The 20,847-nt window shown below is 33.2% G+C and overlaps 2 protein-coding genes across 3 annotated transcripts in view; both read right to left on the reverse strand.

The window, feature by feature from the left end:
• LOC127724438 (transcription intermediary factor 1-beta-like) overlaps positions 1-5,092 on the reverse strand; it is a 75,493-nt gene extending 70,401 nt beyond the window's left edge. Inside the window, exon 1 of the mRNA XM_052231403.1 lies at positions 5,028-5,092. The gene's annotated coding sequence lies outside the window, so the exon portion shown is untranslated. The remainder of the gene's footprint in view (positions 1-5,027) is intronic.
• LOC127724434 (uncharacterized) overlaps positions 1-16,849 on the reverse strand; it is a 78,856-nt gene extending 62,007 nt beyond the window's left edge. Inside the window, exons 1-2 of one of the 2 annotated variants that reach the window (XM_052231396.1) lie at positions 16,725-16,849; positions 9,970-11,866 (exon numbers count right to left, since the gene is read on the reverse strand). In XM_052231396.1, coding sequence (XP_052087356.1) covers positions 10,171-11,862 — 1,692 coding nt within the window. In that variant the 5' untranslated portion in view covers positions 11,863-11,866; positions 16,725-16,849 and the 3' untranslated portion in view covers positions 9,970-10,170. Of the gene's footprint in view, positions 1-9,969; positions 11,867-16,724 lie in introns of those variants that run through there. The other variant, XM_052231397.1, reaches the window with a different exon arrangement.
• Between the last annotated feature and the right edge of the window lie 3,998 nt (positions 16,850-20,847).

Below are 20,847 nucleotides of genomic sequence, written 5' to 3' on the forward strand. Positions count from 1 at the left end.
TGTTGTCTCTTTGACGCATTCCCCGTTTCAATTAACTAGCGTAGATTCTTTATGGCTGATTGACTGTGTTGACAGGCGGACTACAGAACAGAGAGTGTTTTTTAATGTGACAGCAGTTTTCCCTAGCAAGAAGTATTCCTCATACCTAAAGACATACACAAGGAAATTTCAATCATGAATTTCACGTGAATTTAAACTCACGTGAATCTCACGTGAAATTCACGTGAATTAAATTTCACCTCAAACGAGCTTATACATGTACGTGAAACTCCCATGAAATCAGTTCATGTGAGTTTCACTTGAATCTCATGATTTTTTTTTCACATGAAATTCAAGTGAATTTGAAAAATTACGTTATTCAAATAAGATCTAAATTTTTAAATTTAATTAAAATCATGAAAAATACAAAAAAATTAAAGGTTCACGTGATATTCATGTGAAAATGTTCACGTGAGTTTCATGTATAAGCTCATTTGAGGTGAATCTCACGTGAAATATTTGACGTGAATTTCATGTGAGATTCTTGTGAAATTCACGTGAGCAAAATTTGCCTGTGTAATGAAAGGTTCTTAATGTGTAAAGACATTTTTTTCAAAAAGGGGTTTCGTGTTCTCATTCGAACTGCCGTGTCTGGTGTTTATTTATTTGAAAAACTCCAAGGTTCTTGACTGATCGACCCCCTGTTTATTTTGGCGTTTAGCATGTTTGATAACTAGATTGTGTTTCATGTTATAACCGATATTCCCTTATTTTATGTGGTTTTGCTCTTATAAATACAGTCTTACAATAACTGTAGTTTATGCTTGCCGCCCTTTTACCGTTATTTTCAAAAATACAAGGGCAGCACGTATAAAGTAGTTTTTGCATGATTGTAGGATAACAAAAACATCCTGCCCTACTATCGTATCGAAGCTTAAGGAACATATACTAGTATATATTTGTTTTTCTATCTTATTTGTTTGTTTTTCTATCTTATTTGTTTGTTTTTTTATTTTTATTTTTTTTAGATTTTAGTTTTTTTAACCCGGCTTTCTAAACGTTCGTTCTTTTATATTCACAACTACTCTGAACCGCTTGACAAAATTTTTTGAAACTTTCACATAATCTTTCTCACATGACATTCTTTTACAGATGTTTTATTTCTTCATCCAAATTCTTTACTTCAGGATGTCATGGACTTCGTTTTATCTGCACACTAAAGCACAAAGTTTCCGCTTCTCCTAAACCTTTAATCATATTTAAATTACAGAATTAAACTTTTCACCGGGTTTGTACGTTTGAGCAACACGACGGATGCCACATGTGGAGCAGGATCTGCTAACCCTTCCGGATCACCTTGTTGTTTGTTTGTTTTTGCTCTATAAGTCGTCAAATGGCTCATTAATCTTAATTGGACCAAGAGTGTTTATAAATCCTGTTGTGCATGATGTACATTGATCACATTCCACAGTGATAACTTAGTCTACATAGTAGCAAAAAAAAAATGATTCATTGACATGTGCCACACACACGAGAAATAAATCAAATCAAAATTTATTAAAACTGTTAAAATCATTGAATTAGAAATAAAAAATTACGAAAATGATAGATGGCAAACGACTTAAATATTGCACAAAAACAATTTTTCTTAAGATATAAAAAGCAATAAATGTGATACTTCACAGGAATTTTACATTGAACAGAAACATGAGAAATGCGTGTTCGCTTTCGTTTGCAACTAACAGCTGGTTATTTTTCGGTCATAATGTAAAACCTGAGGCAGATCAAGTCCATTAGCAGACGATAATAATGCTTTTCTTCTTTTTCCAGCCGGCTAGATGATGACAAAATTTGACGTTCCGACTACGTAAACGTTGCAAATGAGTTACTGAGAGGAAAAGGTAAAATACTTTCATCTTTGAGTCGAACGTCATTGATGAATCTTTTGTAGACGAAACGTGCGTCTGGCTTAAACAATTTAAGCCTAGTGATGAGTTTATTTTTACTGGTACTAAAATACAGTCTAAATTGTCCGCAATTAGGATTCTACCAGTAGTGATAGCAAATAAACTTCCTTCCCTCTCTCCGTTCTACATAAAATGTTTCATGGTCGGATTTAACATATTTTTGGTTTTGATCCGCCATTTTTTAGAACAATCTTCATGTCTTCACAAAAAAAAATCTACCATCTAAACGCAGGACCGGAACACCCAGTTATGTTTCTGCCTCTCGTAGTATCAGTCTTCTTTGATTTATGTTCTAGATTGCCTACCGTGATTTGAGCTTGTTTGGTTTTTCTGCTTCCAATAAATATGCCACTTGTTTTGGACTCGACAACAATTTTCCCAAATGTTGAGGTACTGGTCTGAAAATTCTGCACACCAGAGCTAATCTTCCAAGAAAGAGTAGCATGATTTAAATCTTTGTTCTCAACTAATGTTTGAATCAATTTATCCTTTCCGTCTACCTCATGTTCTATTTGTTTAAGGTACAAGAATGCCTGAAGATCTGATGCATGTTGTTTTATGTTCGCTATGTTATTTTGGTATTCCATTACGTCTGTTTCCGTTTGTTGTACTAATGTTAACAATTTCCGTATTTGTTTGCTCTCCGATTCCTCTATTTCGCTCAGTTCTTTTAATATGTCTTCTTGGAGTATGTCAAGAAAGTTCACGATCTTTAGTTTTGTCATTTTTATTTGAGACTCGATATCTTCTCTTGTTTCCTTGATTGCTTTCAAATTTTCTTCACGATCTTTTTGAATTCTTTCAATATTTTCCAAAATTTCTGCCAAGGTGTGTTCGATGTCCACGAACGCATTTGAAGATTTTACATCTTTGACGACATCATCAATATCAACAAATTCTTTACACTTGTTGTGAGTCTCCACAATGCACTTTTTACAGCATGGACTCTCATGCTTATTACAGTATATTTGAAACTTTTCGTTGTGGCTTTTGCATGTTTGTGTTAATTCTAGAATTGTCGATGATAGTTTCTTGTATTCATCGATAGAAACTGTAGTATGCCCCCTAGTTGCCTTGGAGATGGTGTGATGTTCAGTACACTCCTGACATAGACCTTCATCACATTCGGAACACCAAATTACTGATAATTTAGTTATCTGACGAAAATCACATATACCACATACAGTCCAATTATTCGCCATTATCCTAAAGCTTCAATAAATTTTTAACATTATATTAATTGTACATGATTTAATTTATATCAACACACAGTGTAAAATACTATTGAAAAATCGTTATATGTTAATTTTATGCGACTGTCATACAAGTGAGAGGTTTGGCTAGCTATAAAACCAGGTTTAATCCACTATTTTCCACATAAGGAAATGCCTGTACCAAGTAAGGAATATGACCGTTGTTTTCCATCCGTTTGATGTGTTTGAGCTTTTGATTTTGTCATTTGATAAGGGTCTTTCCGTTTTGAATTTTCCTTGGAGTTCGATATTTGTGTTATTTTACTTTCTATATAAGTGCCTTGACGTTGGGTTGGATACTTTTTGGTCCGTTCTTAGTTTTAACGAGTGTTTATTGTTTAGTAGCAATCCATTTTTTTATTCTCAACTCCGTGCACGTCCATCAATTTTTTTATTCCTACTTTGTTATATATTATTTCGACTTGAACATTGTGTTATTTTCTGTTTTTTTTGTATTTTCTGTTTTGTTTTGTCTTTAAGGTATATTTCTTGTGTACTGAGTGGCGATGAGTCAAACCTTTTCCAGAAATTTTTTATAGCTTGTTCTTATGTTACACCACTGTTATATGTACATGACACTTTACATATGTTGAGCACTCACAAACAAGTTAATACTTCCACATTCTTTATTTACCAGTTTCTAGTCAGGAGTCTGTAACTCAGTGGTTGTCGTTGAGTGCAATATGTCTCTCTCTCTTTTAAATTGTTTCAAATAAAAAGTCATGACCTTTTATAGCTAACTATACGATATAGATTTTTGCTCATGGTTAAATGCCGTGGTTTTCTTTGGTAAATAGTTGTCTTATTTGCAATGTCCCCATTTTTGTATAGATCCGATGATAGAAAATTGGCAAAAAAAATCAGCAACAGTGACACACGCTTATCGCAGATATCTGTAATCAAATAATAACATTTAAATTGTATTTCTAAACGCGTTATTAATGAAAAAGTTACTCATGCCAAAGATGACATGAATTCAGTTTACACAGGAGTAAGTGCCAGTTTACCCTGCACTCCAAAGACAATTCAAAAAGGGAAAATTCATAAAAAATGACAAAATGAAACGTTAACTTTATCAACCAACGGAACGAATGGAAAACAATGAGTTGGTGTAGGCATTTTCCGAAGAAAATGGTATTTTAAACCTGGTTTAATAGCTAGTTAAACCTTCCACTTTTATAAAATTTGTTTATAGTTCCGTTTTATTGACAACATTGGGTGATCAACCCAAACAAACATAATAGGCTAATGTGACAATAATTTGCATCGAGCAGCCAAAACTGTGTAATTATACGTCACAGACATACAAACAGCTGACTTAAAGATTCAAACAAACTTACAAATAAATCTAACAAAGACGCCAATGAAAAATTATTGTAGTTAATAGTAAATTTGACAAAGATGCCAATAAAAAGATTTTTGTTGATGATAGTATGTAGAGTATATAGTTAACACTTTCTCAATAAACTACAAATTATGTGAAATATAATTAAGGGTAGCAAAATAAAAACACATGTAAAAACCTCTTGCGGTCGAATCGCACATCTGGATTCACACCAGGAACGCTCAAAGCCAAGAACCCAAAGCTGGATGCATAAATACCAAGTCAGGTCAAGAGTCAAACGACCAAGAGGATCGTGATAGCAAAAAGAAAAATAAAGGATACAGTTCAACTGTAAGCTCAACAAACTGAGTCAATTTAAGGCATATTGCTAATGATGATTCAATAAAAAGAAATGCCGTATTCTTCGCTCACAATATTCTGATATTAAAAACTTTTTCGTTAAAAATGCAGTTTGGCTTTTTTTGTATTAGAAGGATTACTTACCACAATATAATGACCGTGAAAAAGTATACAGTTATAATCTGAATTGGTTTGTGTGTGATATTCAAACATTCACTTTTAAACATATACATCAGGAAGGAAAAATGCACTTTGGAATGAAGTGTATTCCCGTTATATACGCATTCATAATTATTGAAAAAAAGTCATACACTTATTCATAGAAAATTGAATAAAAAATCAAAAGTATTGATCGTTATCTAAATTAAAAATAAGGTAAATGACTGATTAGTTATAACATGTATAATATAACATCATGTATAAAAGGTTACACGTTTATGAGGCGTTGGCCTATATATGCTTTCGTTGCACCCCGTTAACCCCCCCTCCCCAGGATCCATGATTAAACAAAGTTTTGTTTGGTCGTAAATATATATGTTTTTACATTATAAATATTTACAAGCGAAATATTGGGATCAACTGGAGATATCTTGAGGGCTACTTTGTTGTTTAACTTAATTCCTATCTTTCGAAGCTTTAAACTCCAAAAAGGAGCCAAGAGACATCTTCTGACATAAACAGATAGCTGAAAGTCTCGATTGAACGCTCAATATTGATAGCTTTTCTATAGAAACAATGGGCAAAGATCTATGATATTTGAGCAATAAACATCACAAACAATAAAACTAAGCCATTATTAGGTCTAATTGTGTTGTTTTTATGTCAGATTTACATATTTAAATTATCTAAGTGTTTCCAAGATAATTTTGGGAAGCACTGTCGTCGAGAAATAGGAAATTTTCGGATTTTGAGATATTTACGTTATGCTTAAAATTTGTCAAAACATTTGTTCTGTCTTTTATAAATTATGTTTATGTGAGGAAATAAATTTTACTTTATTTTTGTTAAAACGGGCAATTCATAATTTTCTAATATTTTACAGTAAAGCAAATGTTAAATGAAAGTTGTAAAGAATTGATTAAATTCATTGGTAAATGCAATTCATAAAGTTTGTTAATTCATAACGGTTATTTAGATTTATCAAAGTAAATGTCAATAACCTTTTAACCCCTAAGCTAATGTAAACATTTTACAAGTTCGTTATGTAACTTTTATTCGGTCATATCAAATACACACATCATTTAATTGATAGATGGATTGATCTTTACCCAGTCAAACCTATCGTAATTCTTTATGATAAATTAAATCAATTAATTATATAATTTCTGTTTACAACATGACCCCAACAAACTGTGTAGTTATAGCAACTTTATTTGGTATTTAAATGAACAATATTTTAATGTTGAGGACTCCGTTTGGATATGCCAACGAGAGCACACGGACTACGTTTGGACTTTCCAACGTTTGTAGATTTATCGTTTTTGGTTTCAATATTATGATTGTTAAAACTGTACATGTTTAATAATTGGATTTTATTAAAGAATTTGGACTTAACCAATTCGTTAATATTAATTGTATTGGACTGCCGACTTGTATGTAAATAAAAAGCTAGTACCCCAGATTGTGAATCGTTCCCTTAGACGGGATCCCACTCAAAGCCATCTAGGAAGTTTTATCGAGAAACGTATAACAAAAAAAAAGACTTTCTCATATTTACACGAAATATTTTGTATTATAAAATAGGACAATGTACTAGTTTTCGATTGACTACTATACATAGATATTTTTCTATAGCACAATCACCATCTGTTTATATAGTAGTAATACTACCCCTACCTCTTACACATTTTGGCAAAAACCTTTAATATTTGAACAATTAACATCAAAAATATTAGTTTTTGTGATTTTTCTGTAGATATATACATGTACAATGCATCAAATAAATCATCTGCTTCACTATCACTTCTACATGTTCTATCACTTGCACATTAAAGAGAAGTACCAATCATCAGGTTGTCTGTATATTCATATTGTAAAATATCAGCTGCAAGTCGTAATATGAAGCTTTTTGTCGAGTAAGCGCAGCGAACGAGTTAAAAAAGGCTTCATATTGTGTCGAGCAGCGGATATTTTACAATATAAATATGCAGACAACCAGTTAATCGATTTATCGGGTTGTATTTACATATTTTTCATGATAGAAAACAAGTGTTGTCTTTGTTTCACCAGCCAACCGGAAGATGACTTGATACGTTCGGGTCAAACTTATCAACGTCGGTTCATTCATTATGACGTCGATGATATGTCCGGGTCAACGTATATGACGTAAAAAAGCCGTGATATGCAGTTTTGTTAAGAGCTGAACAGAGTGATACAGACAATGGGACAACCGATAATTCTTCATTGTGAAGATCACCAGGAGTTGCCAGTTGGTAAGTATTCTGAGCCTGTGAAGCGACTTAATTAAAAAACACATTTACTTCTACGAACAGTACAATAAATGTTAAGACTTTTGATAAAAATCTTGTAGAGTATAAGCATCAAAGTAACATTGCTTTTCAGTTCCTTATTAGATCTCAAAGTTCTGACCTACGGCTTGATTTAGAGAAACTCTTAACCTATCCAGTTCTAAATAGTCCTTATGGTCCTCTGAGTAAAACCGATAAAAAGGTTTTCAAAGTGAACGAACAGCTACACGACGGGTGCCATATGTGGAGGAAGATCTGCATACCCTTCTAGAGCACATGAGATCACCCCCAGTTGTTGCTCAGTCTTTAGTTTTCTATGTTGTGTTTTCTGTACAGTTGTATGTCTGTCTATTTGTCTTTTTCATTTTTAGCCATGGCGTTGTCAGTTTATTTTGGACTTGAGTTATGAGTTTGAATGTCCCTTTGGTATCTTTGCCTTTCTTTTATTAAGATGTAAGTTGATGTGTAGTCTGATGATTCCTTTTAAACCAAGCTGCAGTCAAAGAAGGTGTTCGCTGTACGCAACGAAGACACATGGTTGCTAGCACAGATGGCAAAACTATCACAAGAACACTAGTGGCTGAACTACGTTACTTTGTAGAGGAAACGGACAGTTGAGTTATACTTTTTTGCACGTACAGCCTTGAGCATTTGAGAATCCAAAGTCCAGACAGTGATATATTCTTTATATGTCTCTTCATTGCATTGGTTGGTACACAGCCTCAAGCATCACCAATACATATATTGTCGAAATGCGCATCTGGTGCAACACAATTGATACCGTTAATGTTATAACATTTATATTTGATACAGGCACTTCTAATTACACACAGTTGATGAATATAACAAGTCTAGCAGTCAAATTTGGTCGCCAGAACTGCAGCGCTCTATTGGGTCCACGTGCATGTGCAAGAAACTACAGCATAGGGGATTTGAAAGGCAAAATCAACATGATCAAGCATATCAAAATGATTTTAAAAAACCCAATTTTTTCAGACTGCTATGTCAAAATTGGAAGATGCCTGGCGCGTTGTTAAATCAGTCATCTTGACCTACCGACTTTTACTTGTGCACTGTATGGCAAAGACATCGAAAAATGAAGTAAGACATGTCAATATACATGCCAGATGTGTAACAACATCAACGAACACATTTTAATATAAAGTGAAACTTTGACATCAGTATGCTTCTTTAATTTCAAAAGGCGCCGAAAGAGCACATATACAAGCTAATTAACATGAAGGTAATTGGAAAAGGAGTAAAACAATTTAGCTGTAAAGCATGTACAGATAAATACTATTGCGTCTGACTGGGTAGAGGAATTAGATTGACCACTAGTCCATGCTTTATGATCCAATAAATGGTCAACACCCTATTATTCATTACCCCAATAAATGGTCAACACCCCATAATTCATTACCCCAATAAACGGCAACCATTTGATGGTGACCAAACCAGATGGTGGAAATTTATCAGAATAAGTCACAGGTTGTACTGTACTCGAAATTTTCGTTATATATGAGAACAAAGTGGGAAATTTAAATGAGACGATAGTCATCCCTTATATCAACAGGTCACCTTCCGACTAAAAGCCTTTATGTAAGATTCTTACGGTGACACACTATGTCATTCATCAAACCATTGATTTGAGATTTCTGAAGACTCTCTTTCCAAATTGATGTGGCTGCAGTTTATTTAATGTAACCCACATGTTGCCCCAAATGCTAATGAATCAACCGACAGGTAAATAATATTACCATCATACCACTTCCCCCTTCATTATATATTGGACGCAGTCATTGTGTTTATGTATACTAGGTAAATATAGGAATGGTAAGCACATTGTTCATTTCTCCTTTGTGTACGTCTGTTATACAGTATTGTGCTAATTCGAATAATTTAGCAACTGGGTTGGACAGACGGGTTAATGACAAGTTGTATCTCCGTTTGCAAAGACTTTTATGTAGTGCACACACAAAAAAACAAAGGGACATTATGCCGGACTTTTAAAGTTGCACTTCTATTATCAGTGAATTGCGAAATTTTAATAAAAACTCTAATTGTCATATAATTTTAATTAACATGTGTACTAGGTTTGAACTGCATGTCACCACAAATTCATAGTCAAGTTAAGTACACGTACCTTTATCTAAAGCTTTACACGAGATCGCACGGACAGATCAGAAAATCGGCATTATTCCTTACCTATTGTATAGTTAGTGACCTACACAATGAAAGCTATATGTATTTTCATTTTTGTTTGAATTTATCATATCCGTTTTTTTTTTTTTTCTTTTACTCTACGCTTTCTTAAACCGATTATTTAGTGGTTGTGTGTCTGTCCGTCTGTTCTCTCGTTCCTTCGTTCGTCCTTCAGTCCAACTGTTGTTATCTTCAACTGCTCCTGAACCGCTTTTCAGAATTTTGTAAAAATTTCACAGAAATTACTCACATGGCGTACTTCTGTACAATTTTATTTCTTTATATGAAGAATTATTTGGGTTTAACATTGGGATGGCATTTCTGCACGCTATATAGTAGAAATTTAAATCCGCTTCTTCTAAACACCGAATCATAATCATCTTAGAAATTTTACTGTATTGACAACATAATAGCAACACAGTTAAATGATTTACTGAAATGTGCAATTCAATCAAAACCAAGTCAAATAAAAATTCATCACGGTGACATCTGACATATTTTTTTTATAATCATTGAATTGGAAATTCAAAACTAGTAAAATTATGAAAGACAAAATCTTTACTTATCGTACAAAAACAAATTTACTTAAATATGAATAGCACGTGAAGTATGATACTTCATTGGAATATCACATCGAAGAGAAAGGCATTACCGTTTTGATTTGCAACTAAAAGCTGGTTATTTTCTCGGTTATAATGTAAAACCCGAGGACAATCAAGTCCCTCCGCAGATGATAATACTATTTTGCTTCTTTTTCCATCCGGCGAGATAACAACAACATTTGAAAATTTGTTTCCGACTACGTAAACGTTCCCGTAATGATCCAAAGAGATGCCGAGAGGAAAAGACAAAATACTTTCATCTTTAAATATCCACTTGACGTTTCCTTCCAAATCGCTGCACGTCACAGTATTCTCCGATTTGTTTGTGAAGTAGAGATTGCTGCCGAATACAGCTATATAAGCACTTCCACACATTGGCTTATAAACAACCTCACGAATCGATCCATCTATTATGTTTACTCGCATCAATCCGTTCGTACTTGCACTAAAATAAAGCCAACCACCATACACTGCTATTCCATCATTTGGTACATCAACGTCTATAATTTTCTTAGTTTTCTTTTCTAGTAGATCTGCAAATATAATTTTACCACCGTTAGAGCCAGTCGATATTGCAATTAAACTTTCGTCTATCTGTTCTACATCAAAAGTTTGAAATTCGGAATTGATTTTTCCCGGTTTTGATCCGTCATTTCTTAGAACAACAACCTTTTTGTCTTTATAACTCGAAAACATCATTTTACCATCTGAAAACAAGGAACATCCAGTTATGTCATTGCCTCTCGAAGAAATACTTTTCTTTAATTTAAGTTCTATTTTGTCTAAAGATAACGCTACTGATGCTGTAACAATGATCTGAGCTTGTTTGTTTTTTCTCAATGCAATAGTTATGTCACTTGATTTGGACTCGACAACGATTTTGCCGAACGTTACTAAATTGCTCTGGATATTCTGTACACCAGAGTTTATCTTCCATGACAGAGTAACATGATTAAAATCCTTATTCTTCACTAACGCTTGAATGATTTTATTCTTTTCTTCTACATCATGTTCTATTTGTTTTAGGACCAAGAATGCCTGAAGGTCTGATGCATGTTGTTTTATGTTTGCTATGTTATTTTGGTATTCAATGACGTCCTTTTCCGTATGTTGTAATGACATTAACGATTTGTGTATGAGTTTGCTCTCCGATTCCTCTGTTTCGCTCAGTTCACTCAAAATATCTTCTTGGAGTTTGTTCAGATAGCTAACAATCTTTAACTTTGTCATCTTTATTTCAGTCTCGACATTTTCTCTTGTTTCCTTAATTGATGTTAGATTTTCTTCACGGTCTTTCCTTATTCTTTTAATATTTTCAAAAATTTCTGCCAAGGTGTGCTCGATATCCACGTAAGCATTTGAAGATTTTACATCTTTTACGACATCATCAATATCAATAAGTTCTTTACACTTGTTGTGAGTCTCTACAATGCAGTTTTTACAGCATGGACAATCATGCTTATTACAGTATATTTGGAACTTTTCATTGTGATCTTTGCATGTTTGTGTTGTGTCTAAAATTGTAGATGGTAGTTTCTTGTAATCATCGATAGAAACTGTACTATGCCCCCTAGTTGCCTTGGATATGCTGTGATGTTCGGTGCACTCATGACATAGGCCTTCGTCACATTCGGAACACCAAAATACTGACGGTCTAGTTATATGGCGAAAATCACATGTGCCACATATAGTCCAACTAGTCGCCATTACCCTAAAACAAATATGTATATATTGAATATTGCATGAATTATACAAAAGGGTATTAATGCACAATGTGAAATACTAAAAAAGAAAGGATATGGCGAACAAACTTACTGCACGTACATGAAAAACCCAAACAGCTTAACACCGGGTATTCCTATCTGAAATCCGCGAAGGGATCTTAATATCGTGGTGTTGAGTGCAATTCCTGGTAAATAAAATCTGGAATCGAATCCCACGGAGGATATTATGCTCCGTGGGAATCGGATCCAGATTTTACTGACCCACTGTGTTGCGGTGTTGTGTAATTACTCCTCAGGATTTTCATCTCTTTGCGGATTACGGATCGGGATACCCGTTGTGAGCTAAGGCACAGCGCTTTTATTCATCGTCAAACTAATTAACATGAAATTCTTCGGACTTTATTATTCAGTTGGTGAATAGGTTGGCCGCGGAAACACACCAATAAACTCTGTCATGATGCGTAACCTTTATTTCAGTACCATAGTAAAGTCTTGAAAGAGAAAAAAAACAATGTTCGTGTTGTTCACATCAAGTTTCTACGATATTAACAACCGAATAGCATGCAATTTTTAATATAGCTTTTATGCTTGAAATCTAAATACATTACGTTATGTTTTCATGAGCAAATGTAGGAACATTCAAAAGTCTCGTATATATTTGAAAAAAAAACAATATCAAATTAATCTATATGTAACTAAGACTTCAAATGACCTTCAAATATTTCCTTTATAGAAAATAAACATATCAATGATATTTCTTGTCAACACAAAAGTGCTGGCTATTAGGCTGGTGATACCCCCGAGGAAGAAACCAGCAGTGGCATTGCCCAAGTGGTTATAAAAACTCATCAAAAGCACCAGGTTTTTAATTTGGCACGCCAGACGCGCGTTTCTTCAACATGAGACTAATTAAAAATCAAAACAGTCTAAAGGCCAATTTAACTATAAGAGGTATTTTTTAACATTGCCATAAATGCGGGAGGTTTGGCTAACCATAAAACCAGGTTCAACTCACCATTTTTTCATAAAATGTCCTGTAGTCAGGACTATGGTATCTGTTATCAAATAGTCCGTGTCTATGTATATTTGCGTTTGTTTTTGTTGCAGTTCAGTGTTTCTGTTGTTCCGTTGTTTTCCTCTTATAGTTGACGTGTTTCCCTCGGTTTTAGTTTGTAACCCGGATTTGTTTTCTCTTAATTGATTTATGACTTTTTAACAGTGATACACTATTGTTGCCTTTATTAAAGAGCATTTAGATCGAAAATGCATAGGCGATACTTGACCTTTTGACGGAAATCCTTTGTCTCTATCACTTAACTGTTTACAAAACTTTGAATTTTTGAAATACTAAAGCTTTTCTACCTCAGGAATAGATTACCTTAGCTGTATTTGGCAAAACTTTTAGGAATGTTTGGTCCTCAATGCTCTTCAACTTCGTACTTTATTTGGCCTTTTTAACTTTTTTTTATTCGAGCGTCACTGATGAGTCTTTTGTAGACGACACGCGCGTCTGGCGCAAATACAAAATTTCAATCCTAGTATCTATGATGAGTTTATTTAATACTATTCTCAAGTCATACAGATTTGCAGGAAATCGTATGACACTGGTACGGGAGCTTGGCAAAGAGGGCGATGTTTTATCCACCCCTTTTTGACAAAAATATAATGTACATGTCACTTTCAGAAGTTTGCCTCCCTCTCCCTCCCGACTTTACCGTCTACTTCTATGTCACTGTATTGCTTTAAAATTTTATATGACAACCTCCTTCAGAAAAGTAATGCATGATTTTCAATATACTACTATTTTGATTCTTTGACAATTTATTATTTTTTTTTTCTTCTGTTATGAGAACTTCATCCTTCATAATTGATTGTACTTGGCATGATACTGCGTTCAATTCACTTGACAATTGCTGCCGAATATTGGCGTTTTGTAAATTTATATTCAAAACGATTACATGTGTAAATATAAGAATTGAATGCTGTTTTTTTTCAATACAAATATACGAAATTTCAGTAATTGACGATCACATTATTGTTCTTGGAAATAAAGGATAACAAAAATACCGAACTCCAAAGTAAATTCCAAAAGGGGAAGTCTACAAAAACTGACAAAATCAACCAACGAAACGAATGAAAGACACTGTCATATTCCAGACTTGATTTTATAGCTTTTTATGGTTTATGGTGGAAAAGTACTTCACGCAAAATGTGATTGTCACTTGCTTTTATTCATAACATGCCTTCAATGTTTTCCAGAGTGATTTTCTAAAAATTGTAAATAGCATGGGAATGAATGTATGTGAAGTTAGCGGTCGGTTAGTTATTCGTTATTCGATATTCAATATCCAACCGGCTGCTAGCAGTCGGTTCGATATTCAAATTCTCTGAGTTTCATATAATAAAAATTTAAACATTCGATAACATTAAAAGTATGATTATGATGATAGTAATTAGTTAAAAGTAGTAAAAGTTAAGAGATGTAGGAAATCTTTTTGTAACCAATTCAAGTTATCATAAATTCTCAAATATAAACCCTTATGTAAATCGAATATTTCTCTTTATGGACTATAGATATTTATCAATAAAATATAATCAAAGATGTACATTTTAAAGATGCTATTTCAAGAAACAAAAACAAACGGCCACTCTAGTAAGATTTATAACATGAAATAGAAATGAAATAGAAACAACTATGGACAGCAAAAAAAAAGATATTTTCTATTGACGAAATAATTAACTATATACAGGAGAGAGGGCCAAAGGCTTGGCTAGATCTTCCTGATAACTTCACATACATTGGAAATGAGGACAGGAAATGCCTTGTTGAATGAAACATAAGGTTAAAAGGAAGTAAATAAAGATGACTGGCGCCACCTAGATTTTACATCCAAGATAATAGGTAGAAGTAAATTTATTTTCTGCTGCCCTTGTAATTAGAAATCAAAATTGAAATAGTGAGAAATGAGTGTTGGCCATTGGTGTAGAAATAGCGAGAAATTTAGAGAAAACTCTCTGTGACGAGCAACATTTTCTGTGCCAAATTTAGCAAGGGGTGTTCTTCGTTTATACTATTTCGAAAATTCCGGAACCGTTGAGTACCCTTAAAAAATGCAATTTTTCTATCAAAAAAGCTGCGGCACCATATGTGTTTTGCAGTTTCAATTACACCCAAAGGTGTTGATAATTCAGAATTCGACATTTTTTGCTATGGATCTTTGATAGTGAAAACGCAGGACCAAAAAAGGCTACCATTGTCGCCTATGTAAATAATTACTTCCTTGTAACCTAAAGCGAAATAACGATTTCTGGCGCATCACTGTATTTTTCGAGATATTTTAGAAATTGGATCGGTAAATTAATAAGGTACTAAGTGATAAACTGTATCAGAAGAAAATTGCTGATCGCCAAGAAACTATAGTCTATATCAAATTTTTACTGTTTTTTTATTCTTCTGCCTAAGGGGTAGGGTTCATTAACCTACTGTAAGAACGAGACTTCTGTCAATGACTCTGTCTTTAATCATTTCTCCTCATCCTCGATAACACTGCATGTATTTATGCATATTTAAATAAAGGGGGGCTTATTTTTGCTGACGTTAGCGAAATTTTTGTATTTTTAATGGCCAAAATGTGCCAAAATGCCCCTAAAATATTAAAATTAGGTAAAAAATCAAAGGCAATATATGTTTCTCCTTAGTATCGTCGAATTGAATATTCTGCACACGATTCATATAAAACACATAACAGCAATGATAAATTCTTAGTTTCAGCACTTTTATAGTCTATTTCATAAAATATTTTGACTCTTATGCAACGGTGTTCATATATTCGTGATAAAGACATATAAGTTGGACACAGTTATCAAATCATCAGCCTAAAGTCTTTAATAGGCCTAAATCGAACTTCATTAATCAAACACCTCGTTTTAAACATAGCCAAACAGTCAAAATAAGCTGGCCAATGGCCCCAAGTCTGTAAAAAGCAACGTTTTCTGCAAAGGGGGGTACCTGTAAAGAAAGTCATTTTTAAAGGTGAAAAATTGTACCTTTAATCCAAAAATTTGAATTTTAGCAGCAAGAGTATATAGTAATCGACTAATGTAAAGATTGTCCGATTTTATTTCAATATATGTCAGTATAGGTTAAAAGGAAGTAAATAAAGATGACTGGCGCCACCTAGATTTTACATCCAAGATAATAGGTAGAAGTAAATTTATTTTCTGCTGCCCTTGTAATTAGAAATCAAAATTGAAATAGTGAGAAATGAGTGTTGGCCATTGGTGTAGAAATAGCGAGAAATTTAGAGAAAACTCTCTGTGACGAGCAACATTTTCTGTGCCAAATTTAGCAAGGGGTGTTCTTCGTTTATACTATTTCGAAAATTCCGGAACCGTTGAGTACCCTTAAAAAATGCAATTTTTCTATCAAAAAAGCTGCGGCACCATATGTGTTTTGCAGTTTCAATTACACCCAAAGGTGTTGATTATTCAGAATTCGACATTTTTTTCTATGGATCTTTGATAGTGAAAACGCAGGACCAAAATAGGCTACCATTGTCGCCTATGTAAATAATTACTTCCTTGTAACCATAAAGCACATTATTTTTACACAGCACATACATTACAATAACCGCCAAAGACACGCAAGAACTTATTGAGACCGTTTAGTAAAAATAGCATCGGTCTTTTTTCCTATTTATAATGAGGCATAAGGCCTGTGTACACTGATAACTTATAATCGTGTATAATGTCCTATATAAAATCAAGTACACACGGTAAATGTAAATATAACTATAAATTTATATATATTACTTTTGCAAAATGCCTTCCTTTCGATCAACTTACCCCTATACAGATTAATATTACGCTGTGCCAATGTAACAACTTCTCTACTCATAAAATATGAATACAGTAAAAAGACAACGTTATATGAAGTCTCATTAAAACATCTGCACTCATCAACAGTGTGTAGTTCATCTATTTTTAAAAACTGCTTACGTATATTACATATTAGGAATACGCGGCAAACAAATATTACATGAATAACGAGGACCATAACTACGGTCCATTTGAAAATCAGTCAAGATTGGCAACACTTCAGAGTATGTGAACCGAAGTAATAGGTCTAGATGTTTGACACAATTCAGGCACCGAACATTTGTCTTTTTTGAAGGTACTTTTTTAATGTCGTTTTCTAATTTCTTAAAAAATATTTTTTAAAAGCGGAAGTGAGAAATACTCTGTTTCCATGAAAGCTCAGGACAAAATATAATAAAAACGACATTGAGTTCAAAAATATCTTTTTTAAATTTGTGTCAAGGAAAAAAAACATGCTCTTAAGAAATTATTTCTAAAGTCTATGTCTTTGAAGTTAGAAAAGGTGCAAAGTTATACCAATGAGTACCAAAAAAAAAAGATTTAGAAAAACAGTTGAATAGATATAACCTAATTTGAAAATAATTTCACGGTTGGTTCCAGTTGAATAGTTGTTTTTGTATGTAGAATGTTTGCCTGATGGTTTTATTTTTTCACTAGTTGATCCAACCCTGAAATAAATCACATCCTTTCAGTCATTTGACTATGAAAAAAAATTAAAATTTTAAAATTCTATTTTACACTATCTAAGTTGAAAGTTAAGGCGTGAGCATTAATAAAATTCTACTAGCAATTTTCACAAACACCACTTTAAACGCAGAGAACGCCACATGCAAATATATTGTTTTGCTTATGTATGATACGGGATAACGGCTCCGAAGCGAAGTAAAACGACCGACATTGGTAAAAATATTGCATTTTTTATCTTTTGAAAATTGTTAGCACCGAATATTGTATTGTATCGAAGGTACCGAACCATAATCTATTTCCAGCAAGCAGAAGCACATCATCCAAATCGTTGTTTTCTCAAATATCCCTACTCAGTTTTCCGTGTCTACGATTTTTAAACTTCGAAGGTAGATTCTGAATAAGAACTGCTTGTCGATAACCTGTTTCTATATATTTATATAGAAATTGATTCATATAGAATAGGAGGCAAATATTAATACTGAGGAGTTTGTATTATTTTTTTTTATTTTTGTGGAACACGGGGGTTGTGGTGGTCGGTGGCGGTGGTGGTGGTGGTATTTATGGGTGGGGAGGCTATGTCCCTGTAACTAAGATTACCATTCTAATAAGATTTGTTGATACCAATAAAATTGTTTACGTCTTATACACCTGTATGCTATGGTTAACTTGGTTTTTTCCCTTTTTTCTATTCATTGTTTTCCTTTTCCCGTCTTTGAATTAATAAGAATAATTGTAATGTTCAAAAATTATATAAGAAAGCGAAGTAAAAAAAAAAAAAAAAAAAAAAAAAAAAAAAAAACTGCATTAGAAATTTACTGGTTGATTCTACGTTAGTGGATATATTTCTGATCTCCCGTTTGTTAACAAATTTACCTTCAATTTGATTACAGATAAGAAGTAATTTATATCTTACATAACATTTATTTTTGTTCGTGTACATATTTAAATCAATAAAAAATAAATAATGACCTATATCCATACCGTAGTCTAGTGTATATATTTTGACATGTTTGCATTTTAAATTACACTATCCGCAATAGCGGATGATATATTAGAACGTGCAGAAAAAGAAGAGATTGGTAAATCTCCAAAAACACTTCGGTGTAGATACAATGAAACAGAAGAATACACGATATTTTACAAAGATTGTAAGGACTTCATGTGTTTTAAATGCCTCGGACAGATACACCAAAAACATGACCTGAGTCAATTGTAAAATGCGGAGGAAGATATTCGGAAAGAAATGGAGGTTCTGTTGTTAAATGGAAAATATTCTGAAAAACTAACTGTACTGGGTGATAAGCTTTCGAACACCCAGAAAAAACTTTTACAAGACGTGGAACGTCTTAACTGTGAAATAAAAACAAGTGTAATAACAATGAAGGCAACAATCGACTTTACAGAGGAACATCTATTGACAGAGTTACGAAATACATTCTTCGAAAGCTATCGAACAATACTACGCAAACAAGAAACTAAGGTCAATACTTTACCAACTGAAATAACTAATTTAGAGGTAAATAAGCTTGACGAGTATGAGCTAAGTCATACTTTGAATATTTTGTCTGAAATTAATTTATGCTCCTCAAAGTGTGACAAAATTGCAAATCAACCAATACCTGGTTTCACACCGACGATGGAGTTTTCAATTGGAAATTTATTTAAACCATCAACTGGAAAACATAACGATTGCGAATTATTATTGTCCTCATGTTCTAATATATCAACACAATTAGATTTTCTCGAAGATTCAGAGACTGAATGGTTTGATGCTGAAGACATAGAAGAAGAAGATTTAATAGAAAATTCATCCGATGAAATAACTGATAAAAATCCGACTAATTTTCAACTAAACCACGATATAACACGTGTTAAAAAATAGTTCCTATCTCTGAAGAGGAAGCTTGGATACTGACAAACCGGCAATTGCGTAAAATTGTTAACCATTCCTTAGACGACATTGTGTATGCAGATAACGTATGTGATTTTGTCGTTTTAAAAGATGCATGTGTCTTGATTCTCATTGACGAAAATCCATGTATAATGAAACTACTTACAGACAGACGCCTGGTTAATTTCGCAAATATAGGAGGACCAGATAGAAAGCCGTATTGCTTTTGCATTTCTGATGATGATTTATTAGCAATTTGCCTTTTAACCTATGCCGGGAATCCAAGGTATGAATTTACAAACTCTGTCATGTGGATGAACACTAATGGAATTGTCACTGACCAAGCGTTATTTTCTAAATGCACTGTTAAAAAACCATGAAGTATCCAAATTTTAGAATCATATCTGTGCGTCTTATATTGTAAAGACAGCATATCCGACTTGCATCGTATAGAGCTGTTGGAGAAAACATCAAATACGTATACTTCTATCAAAAGTTTCAATGGTATTTATGGATTTGACGCAAGCGGCCATTTTCAATGTCATGGGATGTCTGTTGACAAAGCTGGTAATATTATAATATCAGACTTCCGGCACCATAGCGTGTACATGGTTGACAAGGATTTAAATTACAAGAAAACATTGCTAGACGCTAGAAATGGATGAGATAAACCAGCTGCTATCGGCATTGTAAATGACCATTTGTGGATCGTGGACGGAAATCAAATATTCATTTTCAATTTTGCATATACATGAAGTAGTTGCACCAATAACTTTTTAATATATATGACGGAAGACGACATTGTATACATTAGAAATAAGTTATAAATATAAATATAAATAAATACTTCTTAATATAGGTTGTTGTACCAAATTGTACTGTCTTTAATACTTCCTATGTGATCTCATTTAAGCGTCTCTGCAAACATTGCCGGTGATTGTAGGTTAATCCAATTACTGTTAATTTGATATTCACTTCTTCATCACTTAAAAGTAAGCGCAAATACTGGTTAACTCTGATCGTAAATTACAGTTATCATGTTAAAAATCTGTTTCAACGTATTGATCTTAATACAAAGATGATTATATTTAAATTATACTACACAACTCCTGAAAATGCAAGATTGTTTTTTGCTACAGTGAAGCAGTCTTCAATCAAACTGTCTGTTACAAGTACATACTAATTATAATTTGAATCATTTACAGTCTGAAAAACTTCAGTGATTTGTTTTTTTATTGAAATTTTCAGCAAATATTTCGGGTATGATCACTATACCATTTAATCAAGCAGTTTGTTTTGCCCGTAGCATCGACAATATAGAGTATTGTGGTGTCTCTGAATTGATTTTCATTGCATGCTTACAAGTTATTTCACTGATATTAAGACGTAACGAGAAAAAAAAAACATAAACTTTTTATGATTACGTTACATTTGAAAATATGGGGTTTCGTCATTCGTTAATGGTGTTGTGTCCTTGAAATAAAATCGCATGTTTAATGTTGACGCATAGTT

The sequence above is a fragment of the Mytilus californianus genome, unplaced genomic scaffold, assembly GCF_021869535.1.
Source record: "Mytilus californianus isolate M0D057914Y unplaced genomic scaffold, xbMytCali1.0.p SCAF_14, whole genome shotgun sequence".
Classification (NCBI taxonomy): Eukaryota; Metazoa; Mollusca; class Bivalvia; order Mytilida; family Mytilidae; genus Mytilus; species Mytilus californianus.